At 35.2% G+C, this 25,889-nt stretch overlaps 4 protein-coding genes across 6 annotated transcripts; 1 reads left to right on the top strand and 3 right to left on the bottom strand.

Annotated features, from left to right (window-relative positions):
* Nucleotides 1-753: 753 nt before the first annotated feature.
* gls2b (glutaminase 2b (liver, mitochondrial)) lies at nt 754-9,578 on the bottom strand. 2 transcript variants are annotated; one of them, XM_039691213.2, is made up of 19 exons: nt 8,902-9,575; nt 8,667-8,766; nt 8,066-8,187; nt 7,832-7,961; nt 7,680-7,759; nt 7,442-7,605; nt 5,847-5,905; nt 5,427-5,459; nt 4,943-5,001; nt 4,792-4,858; nt 4,646-4,696; nt 3,745-3,921; nt 3,300-3,431; nt 3,125-3,217; nt 2,987-3,048; nt 2,823-2,899; nt 2,679-2,742; nt 2,469-2,601; nt 754-855 (listed from the first exon to the last, which is right to left on the bottom strand). In XM_039691213.2, exons 1-18 carry the CDS (start codon nt 9,093-9,095, stop codon nt 2,505-2,507), a joined length of 1,761 nt encoding a protein of 586 aa, XP_039547147.2. In that variant the 5' UTR covers nt 9,096-9,575; the 3' UTR covers nt 754-855; nt 2,469-2,504. The 2 variants fall into 2 exon arrangements, with proteins under 2 accessions (XP_039547147.2, XP_088976886.1); XM_089120760.1 differs by having other exon boundaries at nt 7,680-7,961; nt 8,902-9,578.
* A 285-nt stretch (nt 9,579-9,863) lies between these two features.
* Nucleotides 9,864-14,382, bottom strand: rdh5 (retinol dehydrogenase 5 (11-cis/9-cis)). 2 transcript variants are annotated; one of them, XM_039691230.2, is made up of 6 exons: nt 13,888-14,382; nt 12,444-12,508; nt 11,845-12,170; nt 11,514-11,772; nt 10,552-10,715; nt 9,864-10,473 (listed from the first exon to the last, which is right to left on the bottom strand). In XM_039691230.2, the coding sequence occupies exons 2-6, from the start codon at nt 12,458-12,460 to the stop codon at nt 10,253-10,255; spliced, it is 987 nt and encodes a 328-aa protein (XP_039547164.2). In that variant the 5' UTR covers nt 12,461-12,508; nt 13,888-14,382; the 3' UTR covers nt 9,864-10,252. The 2 variants fall into 2 exon arrangements, with proteins under 2 accessions (XP_039547164.2, XP_088977370.1); XM_089121244.1 differs by lacking the exon at nt 13,888-14,382 and having other exon boundaries at nt 11,845-13,300.
* An 893-nt stretch (nt 14,383-15,275) lies between these two features.
* bloc1s1 (biogenesis of lysosomal organelles complex 1 subunit 1) lies at nt 15,276-17,189 on the bottom strand. Its single transcript, XM_039691263.2, has 4 exons — nt 17,000-17,189; nt 16,489-16,561; nt 15,660-15,792; nt 15,276-15,580 (listed from the first exon to the last, which is right to left on the bottom strand). Exons 1-4 carry the CDS (start codon nt 17,058-17,060, stop codon nt 15,470-15,472), a joined length of 378 nt encoding a protein of 125 aa, XP_039547197.1. The 5' UTR covers nt 17,061-17,189; the 3' UTR covers nt 15,276-15,469.
* Nucleotides 17,190-17,509: 320 nt separating this feature from the next.
* Nucleotides 17,510-25,717, top strand: tbc1d20 (TBC1 domain family, member 20). Its single transcript, XM_039691221.2, has 8 exons — nt 17,510-17,913; nt 18,949-19,134; nt 19,204-19,284; nt 19,370-19,556; nt 21,031-21,132; nt 21,297-21,438; nt 22,840-23,012; nt 23,087-25,717. The coding sequence occupies exons 1-8, from the start codon at nt 17,856-17,858 to the stop codon at nt 23,346-23,348; spliced, it is 1,191 nt and encodes a 396-aa protein (XP_039547155.1). The 5' UTR covers nt 17,510-17,855; the 3' UTR covers nt 23,349-25,717.
* The last annotated feature ends 172 nt before the right edge of the window (nt 25,718-25,889 follow it).

Raw genomic sequence — 25,889 nt, forward strand, 5'->3', positions numbered from 1 at the left:
AGAGGTAACCAAAATTGACTTCAGTTTCTTTCTGAAGTCCAAAACGAATTGGTTTTTAGCATATTCATGGTTGTTTAAATATAGTTCAATGTACCAATAGCCTACATGTTTACATGTCCATCGCATCCGGTTACTGATACTCCTTTGAACACCTTTCTCATGCAGCAAAATTTAATTCACAATTTTGTCTAAGTTATTTATTTTATTATTTTAATTCAAAGAGTGTTTAAAAGGCATCACATTAATTTTTGTTGCTAAGCAAAACAACGTCACTGTTGGTATTTTGGGCTGAGGTTCATTCGTGAGAGGTTTAGTGTGTGCAAAGGCCGGAGAACAGCATTGTGGTTACAGCTCTCTCTAATACCTTCCGTTCACTACTTTCCACTTGATAAAAACAGTGTTAGAGACCTCTAAACTCTGTCTAGACTTACAGGAAATTGTGTTTTGCCCCATTTATATACCATTGATAAGATGGACAGTGCTAGTGATTAAAAACTGCAAAAAACATATGGTATATCCTCAAAATATAATAAACATTCAAGAAAGTGTATTTTGTTTTGACAATATGCTTTGTCTCTGGAAGCCACAATTTCCGTCTAATCTAGGCAGAAGCATGCAAGATTCATTTACAGTTACACATATAGGCTACCTAATATCTGTAGATTGAATCACGTCAATCTTGGTGCACTAAAATACAGGCAGATTAAAGGGATAGTTCACTTTGAAATTAATTTTTGATATGTTTTAGCTTACCTCAAGGGCATCCAAGATGTAGGTGTCTTTGTTTCCGCAGTATATTTTTAGGTCAAACCGTTCATGTCTGTCAGTCATATAATGGAGGTCTATGGTCACCACCTCAAAGAGCATGCACAGAGAAGTCCAAATTAAACATGATTTAATGACTCGTAAATGTAAGTGTTGTGGATTAATTTCGTTGTCTTGTGAACTTATGTTTATTTTTTAAATTGCGTTGTGTTGTGCACTACTGGGTCACCATAAAAATATACCTGTTGGGTAATTTATTCGAAAAAAGTTGCAAAAACCGTGACATTGAAAGAAATAGAAATACATTTTCTTTTAAGAAAAAAAAATATTCTAAAATACGTTAAGATGTGTAAAAATGATAATCTGTATGGTTGGTTTTGTTTATTCACAAACACTGTACATTGTGCTTTTCCACATTAAACATGTATACAACACAAATTATGTACAAAAACATATTTACAAATAAGAAAACAGAGAGCGTTTTTTTTATCTATCTAAATAGACAATTTCCATAATGTGCCCTTTTTTGTGCAATTTCTTATGACATGATCTATATCAGGGGTGCCCAACCCTGCTCCTGCCTTCTCCAACCCTAATCACACACACCTGCCTTTAATGTTCAAGTGATCCTGGAGACCTTAATTGGTTGCTTCAGGTGTGTTTGATTAGGGCTGGAGATAAACTGTGCAGGACAGTCGATCGGCTGATGGAGTTTTAGGACACCATCGGGTCACTTTATGGAGTTTTTTGGTTCCTTGCCACTGTTGCCTTTGGCTTGCTCAGATATTCAACTTAAATGACCCATCATTGATCAGCTCTACCAAACTTGATTGTCTTTTTTTTTTTCAATGAATAAACAAACACTGTTAAGTTGTCTTGATTGATATTGTGAAGCAGCTTTGATACAATCTGGATTGTGAAAAGCGCTATATAAATATATTTGACTTGACTTGACTGGCAGGAGCAGGGTTGGGCACCCCTGATCTATATAGTCCTTAAAGGGATAGTTCACCCAAAAATGAAAATTATCCCAGAATTTACTTGCTTTCAAGCCATCCTAGGTGTATATGACTTTCTTCTTTCTTATTTCAAACACAATCAGAGTTATATTAAAAAATACAATCAGCTTTATAATGGGAGTGAATGGTACCTTAGATTTTGAAGGCTAAAAAAGTGCATCCATCCATCATGAAAGTTATCCTTATGGCTCCAGGGGGTTAATAAAGTCCTTCTGAAGTAGCTTATTATATATTTATATTAGGGCCGTCAAACGATTAATTGCGATTAATCGCATCCAAAATAAAAGTTTGTGTTTATATAATATATGTGCGTACACTGTGTATAATTATTTTATAAATTTAAATACACACGCATGCTTGTATATATTTAAGAAATATTTTCATGTATATAGATTTATAAATAATTTATATTATATATAAATATAAAAAAAATTATATATAATTAATATTTTTTTCTTAAATATAAATGCATGTGTAAACTAAAATAATTATACACAGTACACACACACATATTATATAAACACAAACTTTTATTTTGGATGCGATTAATCGCGATTAATCGTTTGACAGCCCTAATTTATATATAGCTCATACACACCTAGGATGGATGGCTTGAGGGTGAGTAAATTATGGGATACTTTTCATTTTTGGGTGAACGACCTTTTAACTTTGAAACATTCACACCCTGAATATCTGGATTGATGACTGTGGTCTTCTGTGTCAGCCTGGACTGCAGCTCTGCTCATATTCCTGCAGGATCTTCACCACGTCCTTGTGGCCGAACTGCATGGCGTCATCCCGGGGAATATTTCCCCACCTGAATTAGAGATACAAGGTTAATTATGACCAAATGGACAGAATTGAAGGTAAAGGTGTAAAGAAACTGATCTGTACCTGTCTTTCACAAAAGGGTTGACTTTGCAAGCCTGCGTCAGAAATATCACAACATCCACATGACCTAAAACAGAACAGACAATAATTAAATAAACTGTATTTGGCACAAAAAGATGCTTTAATGTTCACAGCAAATGATTCTACCTTCTGCAGCTGCTACGTGGAGAGGTGTGCGAGAGTCATAGTCCTTTAACTCCATATTCATGGATGAAAGGGAAAACCTGATGGAGGAAAAGAGATATCAGTACTGTAAGTAACCTTCATATCAGTAGCACTCAAATTTTGTTCATTGTGAACTGCAAAATGACCTTCTCAGAGCTGAAACATCTCCACTGTGGGCTGCAAACATCAGATTCACCACCGACTTGTTCTACAACACAATGTTTGGGTGTTTAATGTTGTAGTTTAGTTCATGTGGTTGGTGTGAAAGCTGTTCTAAGGTTTACCATGTCGTCACCAGACTGTCTGCGAGGGTCTTGCTTCTTCAAAAAGTGCCTCAGATTGTCGTAGTTGTGGAAGTTGAATAAAGACACCAGTTCCTAAATACAGAATGGTTACAAAATTAGCTATTTTTACTAAATTTATGGTCTGGAATTAAAAAGAGGGTGATGACAGAAACACCTGACAAAAGTGGATTCCACGGACGCTGTTTCCAATTCTGTCCACCGGGGGCGACCAGCACATGATGCCCATCACGTTCGGCACCACCAGAAGAACTGCACCCGACACACCGGACTTAGCAGGTAATCCAACCTGACATGCATCAAAAACTTTAGATATACAAAGATGGTACACTCATATTACTTATGAATGGGAGAAAGTCCATCGGGCAATATGGCAGAATAAGTCCCGTCTTATAAATAAAAGAGCCGTTTTTGAGATTTCAGGATTCCCCCATTAAAATACATAGGACATCCAAAATAGCTGCCCGGAGAGGTGTTACAAATATGGTCGACTTTCCGTGAAATGGATTTTGCATGTTTTGAGATGTAAAGATATACGGCAAGTGTTACTACGACACAAATTATAACATAAAAAAAATCCATACAAGTATAAATTTACTCACATGGAAAGCGAACTGTCCCGAGTAGTCGTACATCCCGCAGGAGTGCATGAGGCTGAGCGTGTTTCGTACAGCTTCTGTGCTCAAAACTCTCTCTCCTGTGATTGGACAGATGCCGCCGTTAGCCAGTGTGGCAGCCATCACACTGCCAGACTCACACGTGACCTCTATTGAGCACAACTGTGAAGGACAGAGAGGAAATCCAGTCGGCAGTAGTTCACTTTTAAAAAAACTTTTGCTGATAATTTACTCACCCCCAGGTCATCCAAGATGTCCATGTCTTTCTTTCTTCAGTCGAAAAGAAATTAGGGTTTTTGATGAAAACATTCCAGGATTTTCTCCATATAATGGACTTCAATGGGAACCAAACGGTTCAAGGTCCAAATGAGAGTTTCAGTGCAGCTTCAAAGGGCTTTAAACGACACCAGACGATGAATAAGGGTCTTATCTAGCAAAATGATCGGTCATTTAAAAAATAAATAAAAAAGTTTTATAAGCACAAACGCTCGCCTTGCTCTGTACTGTGATGAGCGTTCGTGACTCTCCCGTTCAAACTCGTTCATCAAAATGAACAAATCTTTTTTCGAGTCATGACTCGAAGGGTCCTTGATAAGACCCTTATTCATCGTCTGGTGTCATTTAAAGCCCTTTGAAGCTGCACTGAAACTCTCATTTGGACCTTGAACCGTTTGGTTCCCATTGAAGTCCATTATATGGAGAAAATCCTGGAATGTTTTCATCAAAAACCTTCATTTCTTTTCAACTGAAGAAAGAAAGACATGGACATCTTGGATGATGTGGGGGTGAGTAAATGATCACAATTTTTTTTTTTTTAAAGTGAACTACTCCTTTAACATTTAAATAATTTAACTGATTAAAACAGGTGAAGAATCACCTAACCAACCTGGAAATAAAAGTCCAGTGCGTCGATCATATCCGCCCCATCCGGAAAACACTATAAAGTAGGACATCACAATTGTATTTGTGAACAATCAAAAAAAATCCCGCTAGATTGTTTATATAAAAAACAATGTTCGCTAAAGTACAAACCTTTTTTTCTTTAAGGTAGTATCCTATTGCGTAGTTTCTGTCTCCTGTCTCCTTCTCTGACTGGAATCTGTCCAAACGAAAATCAAACGTAAGTCAATAGCAATCAAATTGTGTGCAAAACAAGTGTAAAACGCCAAAGCGAAAGACGTACGTTGCGTTGCTGAAGCCCACATACTCCCTGCCTGTCATTTTCTTCACAAACTCCATCACCTGATGAGGAAATGCAATAAAAAATATTTAGCAAAATTAATAGTAAAAAACCAAATAAAGATACATTATAAAGGCATTATCTATATCTAAAAAGCAATATTTTCGAGGAATAACGACTACTAGAAAAGAACAATTGTATGACTTTATAATATAGCTGAAAGGTTGTATGCACTACTTTTGGTGCTTTGGAGATTAATAGCCTTGTTCCATTAAAAGGGATGGGTAGGAAATTTGTTTCATAAACACATTTTGTTATTTTTTATTTGGTTTAATCTCTCTACATAAGTGGTCTAAACATTAAAACAAAAATCTTCTGTGAAAATCTGAGGACCAAAAAAAAAAAATCGTCCAATCACCTGCCTGTCAGCGTATGTATTTTCATATTTTCAAATGACATGGAAAAATGTCAGGATCCAACAACTTACATAGTCAAACTTCTCCGCTTTGTTGACACCTGGCTGGAGAGAACGAGAAGAGGAACAGTCAGTTTTACCAACGTGACGCTTTTGCCTATTATCAGCTTGTAATGGAGAACCTAGGAAGCCCAGATCACACACATTTGCTCTAAAGGGCACTTTTAATAGCCTGGATTAAGTCCAGACCAGTAATAGTCCTGCTCATAGCTTCACCACAAAACAACACATGTAGCAGATGCTCCGCGTCTGTCCACACAGATCGGGAATTCTGGGTCAAAGGTCTGTAAGCTCAAATGAATTATGCCCTCGCACGCATATCAGTGTATGTTTTGGAGTTGCAAATAGAGTTGATTACCGGACAAGTAAATGGTGCAAACAAAAGCCTACTTGACACTAAACTCCACAGTGAAAGTGCAGGTTTATGTTTACCTTGATAAGTGAACTGATGACAATCGCTCCAGCGTTGACCATGGGATTGTGAGGTTTATCTAAGAACAGAAAACCACAAATTATTTCATTTAATATGAATGTATGGCTACACTTCATTTTAAGGTGTCCGTGTTAAAATGTAATTATTCATGCAAGTACTGAGTAATATTAAGTATATGTACTTACTTACTAAAGGGTTGGGGTTATGATTAGGGTGTGTTTTAGATTAGTTGCATATTTATAGTAATTACTATAGTACATACATCTTGAACAGCATATAGTTACTACGTGTATTACTCATATTATCTCATTAAACGACAAATTAAACACAATGTACTATTTTAATCAATTGCTGGACATCGATATGTTATTGTACATACACTCTCAGAAAAAAAGGTACAAAAGCTGTCACTTGGGCTGTACCTTTTCAAAAGGTAAACTATTGTCCATTTCAGGTGCTAATGTGTACATTCTAGGTGCTAATATGTACATTTTAAGTGTTAATATGTACAATTTAGGTGCTAATATATACATTTTAGGTGCTAATAAGTATATTTCAGCTGTTGATATGTACATTTCAGGTGTTAATATGTACATTTTAGGTGCTAATATGTCAATTTGAGCTTATATGTCCATTTTAAGTGTTAATATGTACATTTTAAATGTTAACATGAACATTTTAGGTGCTAATATGTCCATTTCATGAGCTAATATGTCCATTTAAGGTGGTAATATGTACATTTCAGGAGCTAATATGTCCATTTTAAGTGTTAATATGTACATTTTAGGTGCTAATATGTCCATTTCATTAGTTAATATGTACATTTTAGGTACTAATATGTAAATTTTAAGTGTTAATATGTCCATTTAAGGTGGTAATATGTACATTTCAGGAGCTAATATGTCCATTTTAAGTGTTAATATGTACATTTTAGGTGCTAATATGTCCATTTCATGAGTTAATATGTACATTTTAGGTACTAATATGTAAATTTTAAGTGTTAATATGTCCATTTAAGGTGGTAATATGTCCATTTTAGGTGGTAATATGTACATTTTAGGTGTTAATCAGTTAATATGTACATTTTAGGTACTAATATGTACATTTTAGATGTTTATATGTACAATTTAGGTGCTAATATGTACCACTAAGGTACCAATATGCAGCCTTTGGGTACAAAAGTGTACCTTTTGAAAAGGTACAGTCCCAAGGACAGCTTTTGTACCTTTTTTTCTTAGAGTGTAGGTGTACAGTACATCTGATTTATGATTTATGACCCCACACACACACCTGTCCCACCCACTTTTTAAAGCAAGGTTACGCCACAGCATTTTAACATTAGACGCTAAATTTCTGTTAAATCCACTATTGTTTCATATAGAATTGTTTGTATTTAATGCAAAGTAACTGTGATCAAATTACAAAAAAATTAAGAGTAATCCCTTACTTTACTGTAAATTACAGTTATTGATTACTTGATTACCAACACTATTCTATTTTCTGTAGCCATATGAGTATATCTATTGCATTTTGCTCGACATCAAGAACATCTGTAGGTTGTCTATATGATAATCTATGACATTTCCTCACCCACCGTCTTCATCCAGAGAGAGTTTGTTGAATTTGAATCCGCTGGGCTCCTTCCCCACATAGTGGTGCACTCGCTCGGTGCCGTGCTCGTGTACAGCGATGGCGTATTCCAGCGGCTTCACGCACGACTGTAAGCAGAACGGCACCTTTGTGTCTCCAATTGAGTGCCTGAAAATCAAAGAGTTCGTTTGAAAATCATCACTTCATATTATAGAAAATTTGAGGGAGCTTTTTCTATTTACCTTTGACCATCCACTGTGCAGAGAGAGACGCCCCAAAGATCAGGACTAAACTTGGTGAGATGGGGAATGTATTTTGTAACCTGAAAAATATTGGAAGTGAGTCCAACTATACAACTAAATGAGACAAAAAAGATTAAAAATACAGTTCTTACATGTCCATCATGTTGCAGTTTCGATGTGTGGTAAATATGATTGATAATGCCAACAAATGCCTCAAATTCGGGAATGATAAACTTCCGTCTGAAAGCGAGACTCAGCAGAACGATGTTTCCACCCGCACACCTGTCACAATGTTGGAAATGTTAAAAACTAGAACTTGGTCTGGATAAGTATTCCTCTTTATGCAGGAAATTCGCAGATATTTTTTGTGTGTAAAATATACTCACTTTCGGAACAGCTCACGGTCCATCATGACTTCACCGGCTGATTCCCGGATAGCTTCGCGAATCTTTTCCATGCAGTCACGCAATCTGGGGTCAGAGGTCAGAAGGCCGGTGCTTTTCATTGCCTGTTAGATGGGGAGAATACTTAAATTTGTTGGGCAAACTTTAATTAAACAGTAGTGTTTATAAAGATTACTCTAATTAAACAATGATCAAACATGTTTCAACTTTTAAAAAAGTATGTGTTCGTGCTTGACTTAAAATATTAAGTTTAGTTAACTTTAGTTTAGTTAGATATTTAAGCCTATAGGTGCTGGGGGTGTTTACTGACCTTCTGTATAAATTATTACACAACCCATGACAGCAGTACCACAAAGTCTAATCGTGTGTGAGTTAGTTTTACCTCAGCCCTCCAATGGCTGAATCAGATTTCATAGGGAACATGTAAGATGGTGATGGTAACTGAGCCCATAACATCTGAGTCAATGTGTGGGGCAACTCCCAGCTGTTGCCCATATACAGTGATGTTCAGTTTGCAGACTTTAACAACTGCTAATGTAAAAAAGTTGTATGATTCAGTGTGTGTGTAAATTAAAGAACTTACACTGATGAAATGAGATACAGGAACTTTCTCCGCTCCTTCAGTTATAGTGTAGAAAAGCATGTCCTCCAGTCCAGAGAATATACTTTTATTGGTCATATTTCTGCTTTAATGAAAAAAAGATTAGGCCTCTACACACACTAACACCAAACAAATGTAGGCTACTTTTTCTATTTTTTTTTTTAAATCAAACATTTGATACCAATAAACATTTTTATATGTTATAAAAGTGACTCACGTTTTGGATTTTGGTTTATCCACGGACACAGGTGCTGTAAATTCGCGGGTTGCGTGAAAAGTTAAATGAAACGACCTCTTCGTCACATTCTGACACGCTGAGCTGCTTTTTGCCACGTCTTTCGCCAGTAAGCCAATAATTCCAACATTAGGCAGTCGTAGGGTCCTGAAAGAAATCATTTTCCTGTATCGCATGAGAAACAAATAAAAATTTGAAGCGTAAATATGGGGATTTGAACTAGTCCTGGTCGCAAGTAACTCTGGAGATCACTCTCTCTCGCGCGCGGCTGGTTTGTTTTGATTCGCGTCAACAGGTGCGCGTGGAATCCGGTGAGCGCCAGAAGCACTTTATCAACACTGGCATCCCCTAAAAGTTCACCGTCACAGATAACTTTCACTTTTAAATCATCGGGGGGCGAAGAGATCTCATGTCATGATACTGAGACAGCACTTTTTGAGATGTTTATAAGTTTAAATATATTTATATTCTAAAACGATCAACGCCGTAACTTACTCGTCTTCTGACAACTGTTACCCCAGTAGAAAATATAGCAAGGCATTAAATAACATGAAATGTATACGATATGAAGTAAATGTAGGCTATTTTAATGTAAAACAATTTACAATCGCTACGTAGAAGAACGATGACGTGAACAAATTCAACCGCTCCGAATATTCTCGCGCTCCACGTTTGAGAATGTTAGCATAAATAGATTAGCTTCAGGGATCAGTTTAATGATTTATTCGTCATGGACGAGCGGTTTAATGAATAATAAATGTTCATGGCTCGTAAGAAATATTTGTTGATATGGTCTCCACTCACCTGACAGTGGGATATTGACCAACTGAACAAAAACATCTAGATTGTTTTAACTATAACCAGCATACCATGCTGATTTAACCTGTCCTTTCTGGGAAGAAACTGGTTCATAGATGACAATATGACTACGCAGAAAATATTATTATAACATTTATTAAATTATGTTCATACAGGTATGTCAACTATTCCATTAAAATATCCATAATTTGGCAAGTCAAGCACGTAGGCCTATCTCTGACAGTTTCATACAAATATAATGCCAAAAAGTCAAAGTGGCACTCTAGCAACACATCTACTGTAGTTGACCAACAGGCAAAAATTGGTGATGCATTTTCAAGGCAAGTTCAGGCAAATGTCACTTATTCGACAAGAACATGTCAATGAGAAATAAGATAAATGGCTTGGTGTGGTTGTACTTTGTATAATTGTTCATAAATATACAAAATTGGACTCCAAAATAGAGTGTCTTCCAGTGTATCAGAAGGGAGTTAAAAGTATCTAGCCTAAAAAGACCTTTAACCACACTCTAAATCTAGGCACTTTTTGCTGGCTTTGGCATCACCAGCTTCAGCGCAATATCTACAAAGCAAGCGGGCATATAAGACAAGGGGATCCACAGGAGCTTGGCATCCCAGCCTGCACTGTAGCGTGTCCTTGGGTGGGCGGACAGCAGGGCGTGTTCCATGCAGTTGGTCACTTTACTGAGGTCAGAGTCGCATATGTTGTTCATGATCAGCCTCTGGATATTGATGTCTGGAGAAACAAAGAGCATCTCAATGGACTATGTTTGAATAAATGGAGAAATGGTTATCGTTTGCGTAAATAACATACATTTATCCAAGTATTTGTCTCCGTAACTCTCTTTCACTTCAGGGGTCAGTTGGTCCCAGAGGCGATGAAGTTCTCTCTCGATGGGCTCCAAGCTGGTCACCTGCGTCTTGAAGAAACCAGGTTCGATGATGCACACTTTGACCCCAAAATTCTGGATGTCTCTCCTGAAATTACAGGAAGTGCTGGTGTCAAAGGTCGAAACCAACACATAAACAATTTGTTTTGTTTTTTATCACAGATAAATGGATACTCCACTTTTTTTGGAAATAGGCTCATTTTACAACTCCCTCAGAGTTAAACTGTTGAGTTTTACCGTTTTCGAGTTCAGACGATTTTCTGATCAGTAACCAGACAGTTTCTGGTCCCATTGACTTCCATAGTAGGAAAAAATATATACTATGGAAGTCAATGAGACCAGAAACTGTCTGGATTCTGATATTCTTCTAAATAACATAAAATCGGCTGAAGGGATTCGAAAACGGTAAAACTCAACTGTTCAACTCTGGGGGAGTTGTAAAATGAGCCTATTTCCAAAAAAAGTGGAGTATCCCTTTAATTGGGAGATCTTTCATTCCATCCAAAGGTGCTGATGCACAAAAACTAGAATAACGCATAAAACCTTTGCTCAAGAGAGCAAAATCGTCACTTCATGGGAAACTAGCGCAAAATATCTTTAAATAAAAAAAAACCATTGTACCCGACCATTCTGATGACAGACTTTGGCTCAGGCCGTTCAGAATGATCAAACCAACATTTGAGATGCTGTGCGATGAAATTGGTCCACTATCATATTATTTTTGTTGCAGATTGAGGGATTTATTCAATAAAAATGTTTCTATAGTAGTGTATGTGCATGTCGTCTTATAAGATCAAACATTTCCAACCTTAATAGAGTTTTTTTTATGTGATATCCAAAATTTCGCACAATTGGTGGATGGAAATGAGCTTTTGAAGAGTGATACCTGAGACAGTCGGAGAAGCTCTCCACCGCGAACTTCGAGATGCAATAACCGCCGCCATTAGCTGCCACTCTACCCAACACTGACGCCACGTTCACCACTCTTCCACGGGCCTTTTTCACAAGAGGTAAGAAGTTCATGGTCATCGCGATCACGCCAGTCATGTTGACTTTGAGCGTGCTTTCAAAGTCTTCGAGTTTCATCCACTCAGATGGTCCCATTGGAAGAGCACGTCCGGCATTGTTCACCAAACCCCAAAGTCCTGGAAAGTTAAGAACAAAGATGTCAAACTCATCTCTAAAACCTTTATTTCATGTGTTCCCCTGAAACACACCTTTATCTCCAACTTCTGTTTTGGTCCATTCCACAGCCTTCTGAATGCTGGCCGTGCTGGTCACATCCAAGATGCAGGTCTTCAGGAAAGGTCCCGTCGCCCTCTTCAGATCGTCCGCGCCCTTTTCCGTGAGACATCCGGCTAGGACGCGGAAACCACGTTTGTCCAGGCGTTTACACAGTAGGTTTCCGAAACCAGAGTCACAACCGGTCACAAAGACGTGCTTCTCTGAGACCTTGGAAATCTCAAGGTTGTCCCGGTAGAACCACACCAGAACCCACAGCACCGCAAACGCACTCAAGCAGCACGTCCACGAACAATCGTTACTGCGAGCACATGAGTATAAACAAAATTTCATGATGTTTTTTATAGTTTTGTTGATTTATTTGCTTGTGTTTTGATAGTAGTGTATCACTCTAAAAAATGCTGGGTTGTTTCAACCCAAATTTGGGTCAAATATGGACAAACTCAAGTGTTGGGTTAAAAATTTACAGTTGAAAGTGAACGTTGAAGTCGGGTTTAAAATTTTAATAACATTTTGGGTTTGTCCAAATTTGGGTTGAAAACAACCCAGCATTTTTTTAGAGTGTAGTTCTTACCTCAAAAACTCAAACATCTTTTTTGCCTCCTGAGTGATTCTGTGAAGATTTTTTGTAAACAATTGCTTGAACGTAAAAGAAAAAAACACAACAGTTCAGGTGTGATTAGTGCAGGAAGCGTCAGGGTGCAATTCCTTTAATCGCCACAATTGGCTAATCCAACGGAGATAGGATACATATAGGAACTTCTCAAATATTCTACATTTCTACAATATTCTGAATATTTTATTAGTATCAGATATGGCAAATTTGTTTGTAGAAATTCTCATCACATATACAGTACATTCTCTTCCATCATCTTCAGTTGATTTGGTTGCGTAAAACCATCAATCAATGAAAGTAAATCTGTTAAAACGTTTGCATAAATCAGTTTGAGCTGATTACTACTAAAAACAGTATTGTTTTAATTTATCCCACAAAAAAAAAAAACAATACTAAGATTTGAATGCTAAAATTACATAACATGTTTTTTGGAGGCTCATTGAACGCTATTGACTCGTGACTCAACACGTTTTTCAGAGCACAAGAGAAATCTTGAGCTAAGGCTCTTATCAAACAAAGGGAGACTTTGGAATCAGCGTAGAGGTTTAGAAAATGCAGAGATCGATTGTGTACGAAAAAAATGGAAAATCCAGCACCACAGAGGCACTTTAAGCTTCTCACAATGCAAAACCTATTAGCTTCAAAGACTAATTAGCAAAGAGAAAGGTTGAGGATTCATCTCTGTGGTATGACACAACCAAGAGAACAAAACCAAGCGTAGAGAAGACTTAAGCTTCTACACACACGATGCTTTGAGAAATGAATGCTAATTAATGATCAAATAAACAGGGCTTTTATCAAAGGCTTAAGTAATGGCAATTATAAATGTGCGTTCTGGTATTAAACGCACACAATATTTTACAATGACATGAATTTGCTAAAAAAAAAAAAAAAAAACATTAAAACATTAATATCCATTTCATAGCCAAAAGAAAATAAATTGTGAAACTGGTTTTACATAAATCATGACATTATACATACAATTACACCAATTAGCCTGATTAATAGTTCAAATCGAATGTTCTTTAGTAAAAATGTTTAGTTTGTAATTTTAGGAGAATCTTAAGCCAATTATTTTGCTTTTTCTCTAAACGAATACTTAATTCACTTTGTAAAAAAATGATTATCACAACTTAAATTTAACATTAGAATAAGAAATCATGTGTTGTTTCAACTTAAAAAAATTATGTGTTTGTGCTTGACTTAAAATAATAAGTTTTGTTAACTTTAGTTTGATATTTAAGTTATCTCAACAAATTTTAAGTTGTTATAACTAATTGTTGCAAAAAGTTGTACAGTGTACATTTAAATAAATGATAATTCGCATCGGATTGTTAAAAACATCAATTGAAGAAAAAAATAAGTAACTCTGCTATCAAGTTAGTAAGTAATCAAGACTTACCTTTTCCCTTCTTGGGTCTGGAGCTGCAGGTCCTGGACTCGTTTGGTGAGTGATCTGAAGTGGGTCTGCGTCCGAGATTTATCCCTTAAGCTGATCCTCTAAGACAGGGCCACAATTTCTAATCTCCAAACTCAGTGTATTGCTGTTTGGTCAATTTTGTGTGCTTGTGTAAATGTGATCCCTAAATAGCTGGGCTGGGAGGAACTTTTTAAGGAGAAACATGCCAATTCTAATTATATTTAGGTTGATTGAATTAGTTTTTGGGTGGTTGACAGGAAATTTTAAGCATTGACAGGGGCGTCCAATGATGTGACATTTTTGTCTGCAACAGATTTAACCTATTTGTATCTTTGGTCAAATTATTAGAGATGGTGTTTTTATGACCTCATATCAGTTAAAGGGATAGTTCAACCAAAAATTAAAACTCTGTCATCAAACCTGTATGAGTTTCTTTCTCTTAATGAACACAAAGGAAGATATTTTGAAGAATGTTAGTAACCAAACAGTTGCTGGTCCCTATAGACTTCCATATTATGAGGGGAAAATACTATGGAAGTCAATGGGGTCCATCAAGTGTTTGAACATTCTTCAAATATATTCCTTTGTGTTCAACAGATGAAAGAAATGCATACAGGCTTGTAAGTGAGTAAATGATGACAAAATTTTCATTTTAGGGTGAACTATCCCTTTTGGAAAAATTGGACTTAAAAAATAAAATAATATAAATTAAATTAAAAATTAAATACAAATATTAACAATACATAATATATTAATGAAAACAAATATAAAAAAAAACATTTTCTAATTTTTTATAGAAATTTAAAAATTGCAGAACTTTAATAGCAAAAATAGATTTTAGAAATGTATAAAAAATATTATATAAACACATTTATATAATGGGGGGGGGGGGGGGGTCTTTTACTTTATATGCCTAAAAATCAAAGTGAAACTTTATTTGAAGCCTCAATACAATCTCAAGATGAAATCATATCATATGGAGTCCCATGGGACAAATATGTGAATGAAATCTGGCATGTTGTGGACTTAAAACAGCCACACTTTGTTTTACGTCTTAGTTTTTTCTCCTTACATACATAAAGTTAATCCTATGAGACTGAGAGACCTTATTGTAGAAATTGGGATTATGTAGAATCACACCGCAAGCCCTGCTTAAAATGGGTTAATACAAATTAGAAAACTGCGAAATCCCACAAAAAAGAACAGGACAAGTTTGTAATCGTGGTACTATATGTTCCTTACTGAGGCTGAATGGAAAATATTTGCTAAATGTTTGAAGTGAAAAGCAGGGAAGTGAATCACTGATGAAACCCAGAACTTTTGGGGGTAAAATATGACCGTAACTGCAAAAACATGTTCCAACGCAGCAGTTATAGCACAAGTATTTGTTTTTATTACGCACGCATATTGATATTACATAAAACGAGAATAAAAAAAATTGAACCAAATTATAGATAAACTATTCCAGCAGTTCTTTACTAGAATAAATGAGACACAAATGTCTCAAACAACAGAGTCCAAGTTCAAGTTCAAAGGAAAAGCCTTTGAGTTTCAGTAGATCCACTCATGAGGACGCGGGCTGAACCGGGCCTTTATGCACGTACTCCAGAGCTGTCGCGATCGTCCGCATGTCCATCTCGATACTTCTCGCCCAGTTCTCCACGTCTCCGATTTCCTGTGAAAGAAGAATCGCTCATGAAACTTCAGAGAAACTGACTGCAACACTAAATTATGAAAAACATGAATCACTGTACTTTTAAGGCCTGGTTGAAGTTCTCCACCATGCTGATCCACTGGGCCGTCTGCTTGGAGAACTGACTGGCCTGAACCTGCAGCGTCTTCACCTCATGGTCCAGCTTGCGTTGATTGACGTAGGCCTGCGCCACCCTGAGAAAGATTTCTTTTGGTGCATTCACTCTTTGTTGTAATTACGACTTGTAAAAAGTGTTCAGTTACTTAAAACTAAACTCCAACTTGTTAAAAATGCATAATTATGAGGGACATGAACCATTGATACATAGAAAACATACATAGGTCACTCTTCCACCAGAGCTAGACCCGTGTATGTCAGTTACCGGAAGCTAGTGATTATAGTTCATAATAAATATGAATATTTTTCTTACAAAAACGCATTGCTTCGCTTCAGAAGGCCTGCCTGGAGCCGTATGGATTACTTTATGATGGATGGATGGATGCTCTTCAAAATCTCAGTTACTTTTCACTCCCATTATAAAGCTTAGAAGAGCAAGGATATGTTTGAGTATAACTCTGATTGTGTTTGGCTGAAATAAGGAAGTCATTTACACCTAGAATTTCTTGAGTTGTTCATTACCTTGAAGAGAAGTAGCTTCTCTTACTCTGACGACATGAAAGCATCATATACACATTTTCATTCCCACGTCGGCTGTTGCGAGAACAATGCTCCGTTGCATCCAACCGTACGCTTCTAAGCTGCTTTTGCACAGTTTCGTCATAACAGCGGCACAAAGACTTGGATTATGACCGCAGTGATCACATGAACTGACCGTATAATCCTGTGCATTAAATAACACCTTTACAAACATATAAATGTATCGGGCTCACCCCACGTTTAGATGATCCACCAGGGCTTCTGTTAAACATGTTGCAGCTGTTATGGCCTCTCGTCTTCGTCTCTCTGTACAGAATAATAAAAAAGAGTTTTATTACTTGACCAAGTACTGCATAATCTTAACATACTGTCATTTCTTTTCTTTTCTTTTAACACTTTTATTATGTATTTTTCTTTATTTTAAAGAACACTTGTTTATGTAACAATTTAGCAGCAATTTATACTTATTTAGACGTATTTTAATGCAATTTAAATCAATTAAATCTAAATCTAAAGTGAATAAATAAAATTAAACTCGCATTTCTTTCCATAAATGGTCCTCCATGGTATTAACAATAAAAGCAAATTTCAACGACTAAGTTAGATGGATGCAGGATAGAGTTTGCGAATCAAGTGAACATTAATTACCATCATATTTTCTTAAATACATAACTATAAAACAGACAATTACATTTGAGTTGTACCAAAGGGCCAAAGCTAGTCGGCAGACATAGAAACACATACCTTGCAACTCTTTCCGTTCGTTTTGTTTCGTTTGGTGTTCTTTCAATAAGCGGGAAAGCATTTTGTCTATTTAACGTTAATGTAACAAAAAATGAAATATGTTTTGGATGAAGTCAATATTCTCTCAATGTTGTGGCAATCACTGGACTCACATGACAAGCAGGGAAGAGTGAAAACATATGGAAAGCGTGGAGGGACAAAAATGCCTGAGAGTATTTTAAAACGAAATTTCATAATAAATGTTTCTTTAAATTGTATATTTTTTTTAATCAAAGAGACCTCAAGGCTGACCAATCGTCTATGATTTTATTTATGTATTTATTTAAACCATGAAATGTGTATATCATAAATTACATGCTTGTTGTAATTTGTACATGCTTGTTACAGTCAGTTTCTAGGGGGTAGGACAAAAAAAAGAGGTGGGGGGGATTGTTTGTTTTTTGTTTTTATTATCTGGACTTTTATTTTGAATGGTTGGTTGGACACCGCCTTTTTCCAATACAACAACAACTCCCATAATCCTTCACTCACACGTAAACATTAACCCAGATGATACTACAGCTGGAGCTTTTGAAAAGATTCACATCATGAAATGACACTAAAGAGACTTAAAAGTCCCGGGTCGGGTCGGTTCGGCGGAACACATTGATTTAAAACCCTTGACATGAGTAAAAGAGACCGGAGAGACTCAGGCTTTTCATTTGACATGCGTTTAGCTACACAGCTAACGAGGTGATGTGGCCTGTAGGTTAGCTGTCAAGCTAAAGGAAAAGCCCATCAACTGTTCGCATTGCATTGAAATAAAATGATGTAGCTGGACTTGAACCCGAGGAAAGGGACAGACATTAGCGACAGGATGAAGAAGTCACGCAGTGTCGGAGCTTCTTCCTCGCTCAATGGACTCGGACAACAAGGTGTGTGTTTTATTAAAGTGTAAAGTGTGTTCAGTTATGACATGATGGGAGCTTTTCACTTCTTTAGCTGTCGATAAAAGATGCTTGTTTCAATGTTACAGTTTTTGCTAAACTAATTTTAGAGGTTTGTACACCTTATGAGGTAGAAAATTGAATTTAAAAATGAATTATCTATCTTTTACATTGTAGTTTTATCTATCTGTATATCTTACTGTCACTCCATCCATCCATCATCTATTTATCATACTATCTGTCTTATCTATGTATCTATCTATAATTTATTTAGGCTATATATATATATATATATATATAATTGAATTGAATTGAAAATTGAGAGAGAAAGAGAGAGAGAGAGAGAGAGAGAGAGAGAGATGGATCAATACATAAAAATGTCGATATATAAATTATACGTATGTGTATTTGTCTGATAGATATTAGTTGTCAACATTTGAAGTGGATCAAAACATTTTATCAAAGTTGTCCTAAGACAAGAATGGTTATTGTTCAAAATTCATGTAACTTTGATGAAAGGTTTTGACTACTACATATAAAAAATATTATTTTCTTTGGGTGTGGAAACAATTTATTTCTGCCTCATAATCTTTTAAATACATATAATTTAGTTTTTCCTGTGGGAGTGTCCTGTGACTTATCTTTTGTATTTACTGGCCTTATATCTTAAGTACCTATTCATAACATTATTGAAATATTTTCAGAAAATACATTAATCATCATCCCCAAACGTGTGGCATATTAGACTACGCACTCTAAAAATCATTTTCACAAATGCAAACTGCTTCATATGTTTGGGACGTGAGTGTATTTTGTGAGCCAGACTAAAATAGTTCCCATTCAAGACAATGTCTAGCCTTTTAATCTGACTGTCCCTCTGGGAATGGCTGTTGTGTCAAAAAGACTTGCGTAAAAGAAGGAGAAAGGGTGAAGATCTTAGTCAACATGTTCATTTCCAGTAAACTCAGTGCTGTGTGAGGAAGCGCAGTATTCAGAGACTGACTCCAGACTTCATGTTTGCAGATGGCGAGTCCCGACGGAAGAGGAAGATGGCGGAGATCACGCAGGCCCTGAACGGGACGCCCGTGGATGTGCCCGCTCTGAGGCGCATGGCCATCAGTGAAGGAGGTCTTCTGACCGATGAGATCCGCCGCCAGGTGTGGCCCAGACTGCTCAACGTGTCTGTAGACAACATACCTGAGCAACTAGGTAAGAGCGATCGCTTGGACATCCCAGGGGAATTCATTTGCAGATGTTAATCAAGTTTTCATTCTTCAGAGACGGTCGATCGAGACAACAACAAGGACTTCAACCAAGTGCTTCTGGACGTCCAGAGATCCCTCAGACGCTTTCCTCCAGGTGAGCTGAGCAGCGCTGCCTCTTCTGGATCTGGAGCCGGGCTCTGTACATGTCTAAAGATGCTTTCTGTGTTTCACGGACGCAGGGATGCCAGACGAGCAGCGCGAGGGACTTCAGGAGGAGCTGACTGATATTATTCTGCGGGTGCTCGCGAAAAACCCTCAGCTGCACTATTATCAGGGTTACCATGACATTGTGGTGACCTTCCTCCTGGTGCTCGGGGAACGACTCGCCACTGCCCTGGTGGAAAAACTCTCCACTCACCATCTCAGGTGGGCCAGGAACACACAAATAAAGCGGTCCAGAACCTGAATGGGATATATATATATATATATATATATATATATATTAGGGCTGTGCAAAAATTAATTGTGATTAATCGCATCCAAAATAAAAGTCTGTGTTTACATAATATATTTGTGTGTGCTGTATATAATTATTTTGTATATATAAATAGCTATGCACGCATGTATATATTTTAGAATTATTTGCGCTTAAATTCTGTATATAAATATAAATACAAAATCTAAATTGAATAAATATAAATATTTTATATATGAATAACACATTTTCTTAAATATATACATGCATGTGTGTGTATTTATATATACAAAATAATGATATACAGCACACACAAATATACTATGTAAACACAGACTTTTATTTTGGATGCGATTAATCGCAATTAATTTTTGCACAGCCCTAATATATATATATATATATATATATATATGTGTGTGTGTGTGTGTGTGTGTGTGTATATATATATATATATATATATTTTATTTTTTATTTATTTTATTTTTTTTCCCACCAATTCCGCCATTTTTTTCGGTCCAGAACCTGAATGTGATAAATGATTTATTTATTTATTTTTTCGCCAATTGTTTTGCATTCTGAATTCTTTGCATTGTTCATTATAATTAAGTGCAATTCCCTCTAACAAAAATGTCATTCTCAAAACTGAAATGTGAAAATATTATTATTATTTATTCTTAAATATTGTCTACATATATTTTGTTATATGTTATTTAAATATATTAATTATTATTTAAATGTCATTGGATATTATATATAATAATATTTATTAATTAAAGATTATTAAGTGCAATTTCCTCCAACAACAAATCTTATTCTCATCACTAATGTAAAAATATATTATTATTATTAATATAAAATAACTGAATTATATTAATTATTGTTTAAATGTGAAAATATTTATTTATACTTTTATTTCTGTATACTTGTATTTAAAATATAAATATAAATTTTTATTTATTTATACATTTCTCGAATGTGCCCTAATTTGTGCTGAAAATAAAGGGAACAAAATATGTAATATTTATAATAATAATATGTTTTGGGTAACATTTTACAATAAGTTTCATTAGTTAACATTACTTAATGTATTAACTAACATGAACTAATAATAAGCAATACATTTGTTACAGTATTTATTAATCTTTGTTAATGCTAGTTAATAAAAACATAATTGTTCATTGAGTGTTCATGTTAGTTCACAGTTCATTGACTAATGTTAACAAATACAACCTTTGATTTTAATAATGTATTTGTAAATGTCAATAATATTAACATTAGCAAAGATGAATACATACTGTTGAAGTATTGTATATTCTTAGTTCACATTAACTAAAGTAGTGAACTACTAAAACCTGATTGTAAAGTGCTTTCTTTTTGTTTTAATGTCTTAATAGATATTTTTAATGCATCTAACTTGCATTTCAGGGACTTTATGGACCCCACTATGGACAACACCAAACACATCTTGAACTACCTGATGCCCATCATCGAGAGAGTGAACCCTGAAGTGTACGACTTCATGCAGCAGTGAGTATACACCCCTTTTTGTTTGCTTTGTATGTTTGTGTTGAAGCACAATGGTTTGATTGATCCTGTTTGCTCATCATTATGCAACACGTGAAAGAACGATGAGAACGCTGTTCTTTATTCACTTGAGTAGTTTGAGATTAGCATCTTCATTTTCTCAACAGAGCTGAAGTGGGCACGATTTTCGCCCTCAGCTGGCTCATCACCTGGTTCGGACACGTGCTGTCAGATTTCCGTCATGTGGTCCGGTTGTACGATTTCTTCCTGGCCTGCCATCCCCTTATGCCTATATACTTTGCTGCTGTGGTACGTTTGCGTTCATTTGACTGTTTGTTATCATCAAAGCTGTCTTCTGAGTCTCTGGTTTCTGATATTCAGCAGAAGTGGGTCAGCAGTTTCACTGCCGCCGCATTAGCTGCTATTTTTAGGCCGTGTTGTTGAGTCTGAATAAATAATTGACACATTCTCTTGTGTCGTGACTATTTGTCTATTGAACAAAAAAGTACTGTTCCGAATCTGCAGTCTACCTAAACTTCCAAACATGGAGTTTTTGATGTATGTAACTAAATACTAATAGACTATAGAGTTGCTTTAAAAATGCATAGATATTTTGCATTAAAAAATTGAAGCCTATTCTTAGGGCCATTAAGATTTTGTGCATTGTGACATTAATTTGATTATTATTATTTTGTTTTCCGCCAAACTGTTAGTATTCTATTGTAACGTAAAAAATAAAAAAAATAAATGAATTTTCTTTAATGTAAATGGCAGAAAATTCTCATCATTCCTGTGACATAAAACAGGATATTATTTCATATATATTTTTACATCATTTTCAATAGCATAATGCAAAATAAAATCATTATTTAATACTTTATAAATCGCATTGTGATTACGTAACTTAAAATGATATATTATTTCGTATTTACACAAAAATATTTATTATCATAGTACAAAAAATGTTTTTGTCATTACTATGCCATACAGTTGGATATTAATTAATATATTTTTTAAGTCATTACCATAATGCAATTTTATATTATTAAAAAATATAAATAAATGATTATTACCATAATGCAAAAACTGTCATTGTCATTACCATGACATACAGTTGGATATTAATTAAATTTTTTTGTCATTACCATAATGCAGTTATATTATTAAAAAAGATTATTACCATAATGAAAAAAATGTCATTATCATTACCACGCCATACAATATATATATATATATATATATATACATGAAATCCAATAGTCATTACCATAATGCAATTTATATCATTTCATATTTTTAAAAAAATGCAAAAATCTCATTACCATTGCATAAAATAGGATATTATTTAATATTAAAAAATGTCATTACCATAATAAAAAACAGTCATTAACATAACATAGATACAAAACATAAATAAACATAGATTGCCATTACCATGATAAAAAAACTTATTTTGTACTTATAATGTTGTATCTATCACATATTGTATTGTATTTAATATAGTAAAAATCTCATTTTTATTATCATAAATTAAATAAAAATATTCTTATTAAAAAATATAAAAAAATAAGGACATTTTTAGAGTATATTTATACTACCATTAAAACCCAGCCTGTAAGATTCAATAGAAATGACATTCAATCACACTCATTGGTCGCCTTGTGTCCTGTGTAAATCTATTGGTAATCCAGCGCTGTCTTCTTCCTGCAGATCGTCCTGCATCGAGAGGAGGAGGTGCTAGACTGCGAGTGTGACATGGCCATGATGCACCATCTCCTGTCCCGCATCCCGCAGGACCTGCCGTACGAGACTCTGATCAGCCGCGCGGGAGATCTGTTCGTTCAGTTCCCTCCGTCTGAGCTGGCCAGAGAGCGCAGTCAGCAGTGAGTCTATCAGCCTTGCTCTGAAGGGGTTTCTCACACCCACAAATATCTCACAAACCATTCTCTCTGTCCAGAACCGCCGTCTCCACCTTCAAAGACTTTGAGTTGGCGTCCACGCAGCAGCGCCCGGACACGGTTCTCCGGCAGAGACGGGTGGAGCAGCAGAAGCGCACGCTGGAGGCCCAGCGCAGCACCGTGGCGGTCGTGCAATCCACGGGACGGCGCTTCGTGAGGCTAGCGGTCATGGGTTTGACTGTGGCGTTGGGGGCTGCGGCTTTAGCCGTGGTAAACTCTGCCCTGGAATGGGCTCCTAAGCTAGACTTACTCTTCCCGTGAAGGAGCCAATCGACAGCGTCTCAATTTGAGGACTGAATGTTTGTTATTATGCCTTTTTGTTTGTTTTTTAGGTATTTATATACGAGTCGGACTAATGAATAAAATATCGAGCGTATGGTTATTCTAATTTAACAAGTTTTTTTTTCCTAGAGTCTGACATGAAAGGAAAATGTTTCCTGGATCCACAAGAACGTCAATTATTGTGTCGAGATAAATGTACAGTAGAGGTATGTACACTCCACGGCTCATTCATGAAACACGACCGCTGCACATTTTTGTGTAAATCATCCGTAGACACATTCTTCTTGCGAGTCTTTTTGCATAAGGATACTTTTACGAATAATTGAAATTCATGTGAAAAAACGGCATTCAAGTACTTTGTTCATAAAACAATTTTGATGTAAATTGTCAAATTAAATTGACGACTATTTTATTTTCGGAAGTTCGTATACACTGATCGTAAAACAATTTTTATGGACATTTTTAATCGAATAATAGTTTTGTTTTATAAAAAAAATTGTATACATTTGAAATTAATCTAAAAACAACCAAAATGTACATTGATTGTCAAGCTATTTTTACTTAAATTGTCTCGTTCGATGCGGAAATTTACATAAAAATACCTTGACAAATAATGTACATTTTTGTTTTTGTGCATGAATTTAAACTCAATCATTAGTTTTAAATGCATTCGCTTAAATTCGACAACTTTGCCAACTAGAAATTTGTCTTGTGAATTTCAAAACAAAAACTCACTTAAACTCTTTTGAATTCAAATCAGTGTGAAAATTTACATTAAAAATTGTTTTACGAACAATGAACATGAACTTTTAAAACAAAAGTAAACCGTAATTGCTAACTTGTTGCGTTCAATTCAATGCGAAAATTTACACAAGGATGATTTTACGAGCTATGTACATAACTAAAGTAATTTTATGATATTCATGTACTTAGCTCCTAATTCATTTTTTTGATGTAAACGTGACTGAATTGAATGTAACAATTTAGTAATCATAGTTTTTGTTTTAAAATTTACGTACAAAATAATATTTATGCATACATACGTAAATTTTCAGACTAAATTCACTGCAACAATTTACTTAAGAATTATTTTATGAACTGTGTACGTAAAAGTTTAAGGGTGATTTGAAATGAATGCACAAAAAAGCATTAACGTAGATTGTAAATATTTTTTTACGCAAGTTTTCACACTAAATTTAATGCAACAGTTTACATAGAAATGCTTTATAAACCATGTACATAACAATAGTTTAAGCTATTTTTTTGTTTCAAAATTCATCTACAAAAACATTCACAAAACTATTTTTCTGTAAAATGTCAAAGTGAACTGAATACAAGAGTCTACGCAAGTATGCTTTTATATAAGTACAAGTCTTTTGTAAAACCATCCATTTTGCGGAAATTATACATTTTGCTTTCACAAGCAATGTATGTAAAGTTTTTGTTTTTTGAAATTCACAGAAACAACATTCAAACAAAAACGGTTGATTTGTAAAGTCATTCTTATGTAAATTTACAAAAAAAAATTACATTACATAATGATCTATGCAGAAATTTGGTTTACTTGTGTTTCATGATTGAGCTGCTATGTGTTTTATTTAAAAATATATATGCATATATATTGAGACCAAAATATTTTAGAGCCCCTGTTCATAGAATTAGCAATTAATTTGGTTCAGGGCCCCTTATTGGCAGGAATCGAATTAGCTCTGTGTATGTAAAATCTTAGTTAAGAAGCAATTGTAAAACAGCAGTGGATGAAGAGTCATTTCATTATGTTTCACTACATTTCATTTTTTTTCTTCTCCAAATCACCTTAATTGCAGTATTTTTTTATGATAAGTGCTAATACTAATACATTACGTACGGTTTTCATGAATCTCAGAGCTGGAATTGAACCACTTTTAAGTAACTTGAGATATTCTGGAGTGTGTAAGTGCTAAACGTGAAATACTTCAAGTAGTTTCTGTAATTTAACTCCAGGTTAGTGTTGAATCATGGCACATTGTTATGGTTATTTTTATTGTTTAAATGCTGTTCACAAATGATCGTTTCCACTTAACAACATCTAAGCTTAGATTAACATCCAAGTGGATATTTTCCATTATTCTTATATTGCTATATCATGATTTATTAAAATAACATGCTGCCATCCACACAATACTACTGTTCATGATAACATAATCACTGCTTTGATTTTGCATTAATTTTGCACTAAAGAACAAGCTTCTTTCTTATTTGTTTGCACTTTGAGAGATTGTTATAAGTGGTCTCTGGTTCTCTTAAGTTAATGTCTCACATTTGACCATGTTGCTAAATATGTTTCAATAAAATGAAAGGTAAAACGATCCGTGTAAAAGAGATTTGTTCATTTGGTTAAATTCAGCATATTAAGGAGTTATATAAAGGTTCAAAAAATCATTTGAATTGGCTCCATTATTTTTTATATCAGCTTTATTGAATCTATTGTAAACAAAAGCGAACAGAATGATAATGCTTCAACATATTTAAAAAAATAGG

Source organism: Pimephales promelas, chromosome 2 (genome assembly GCF_988280905.1).
Source record: "Pimephales promelas chromosome 2, fPimPro1.hap1.1, whole genome shotgun sequence".
Lineage (NCBI taxonomy): Eukaryota > Metazoa > Chordata > Actinopteri > Cypriniformes > Leuciscidae > Pimephales > Pimephales promelas.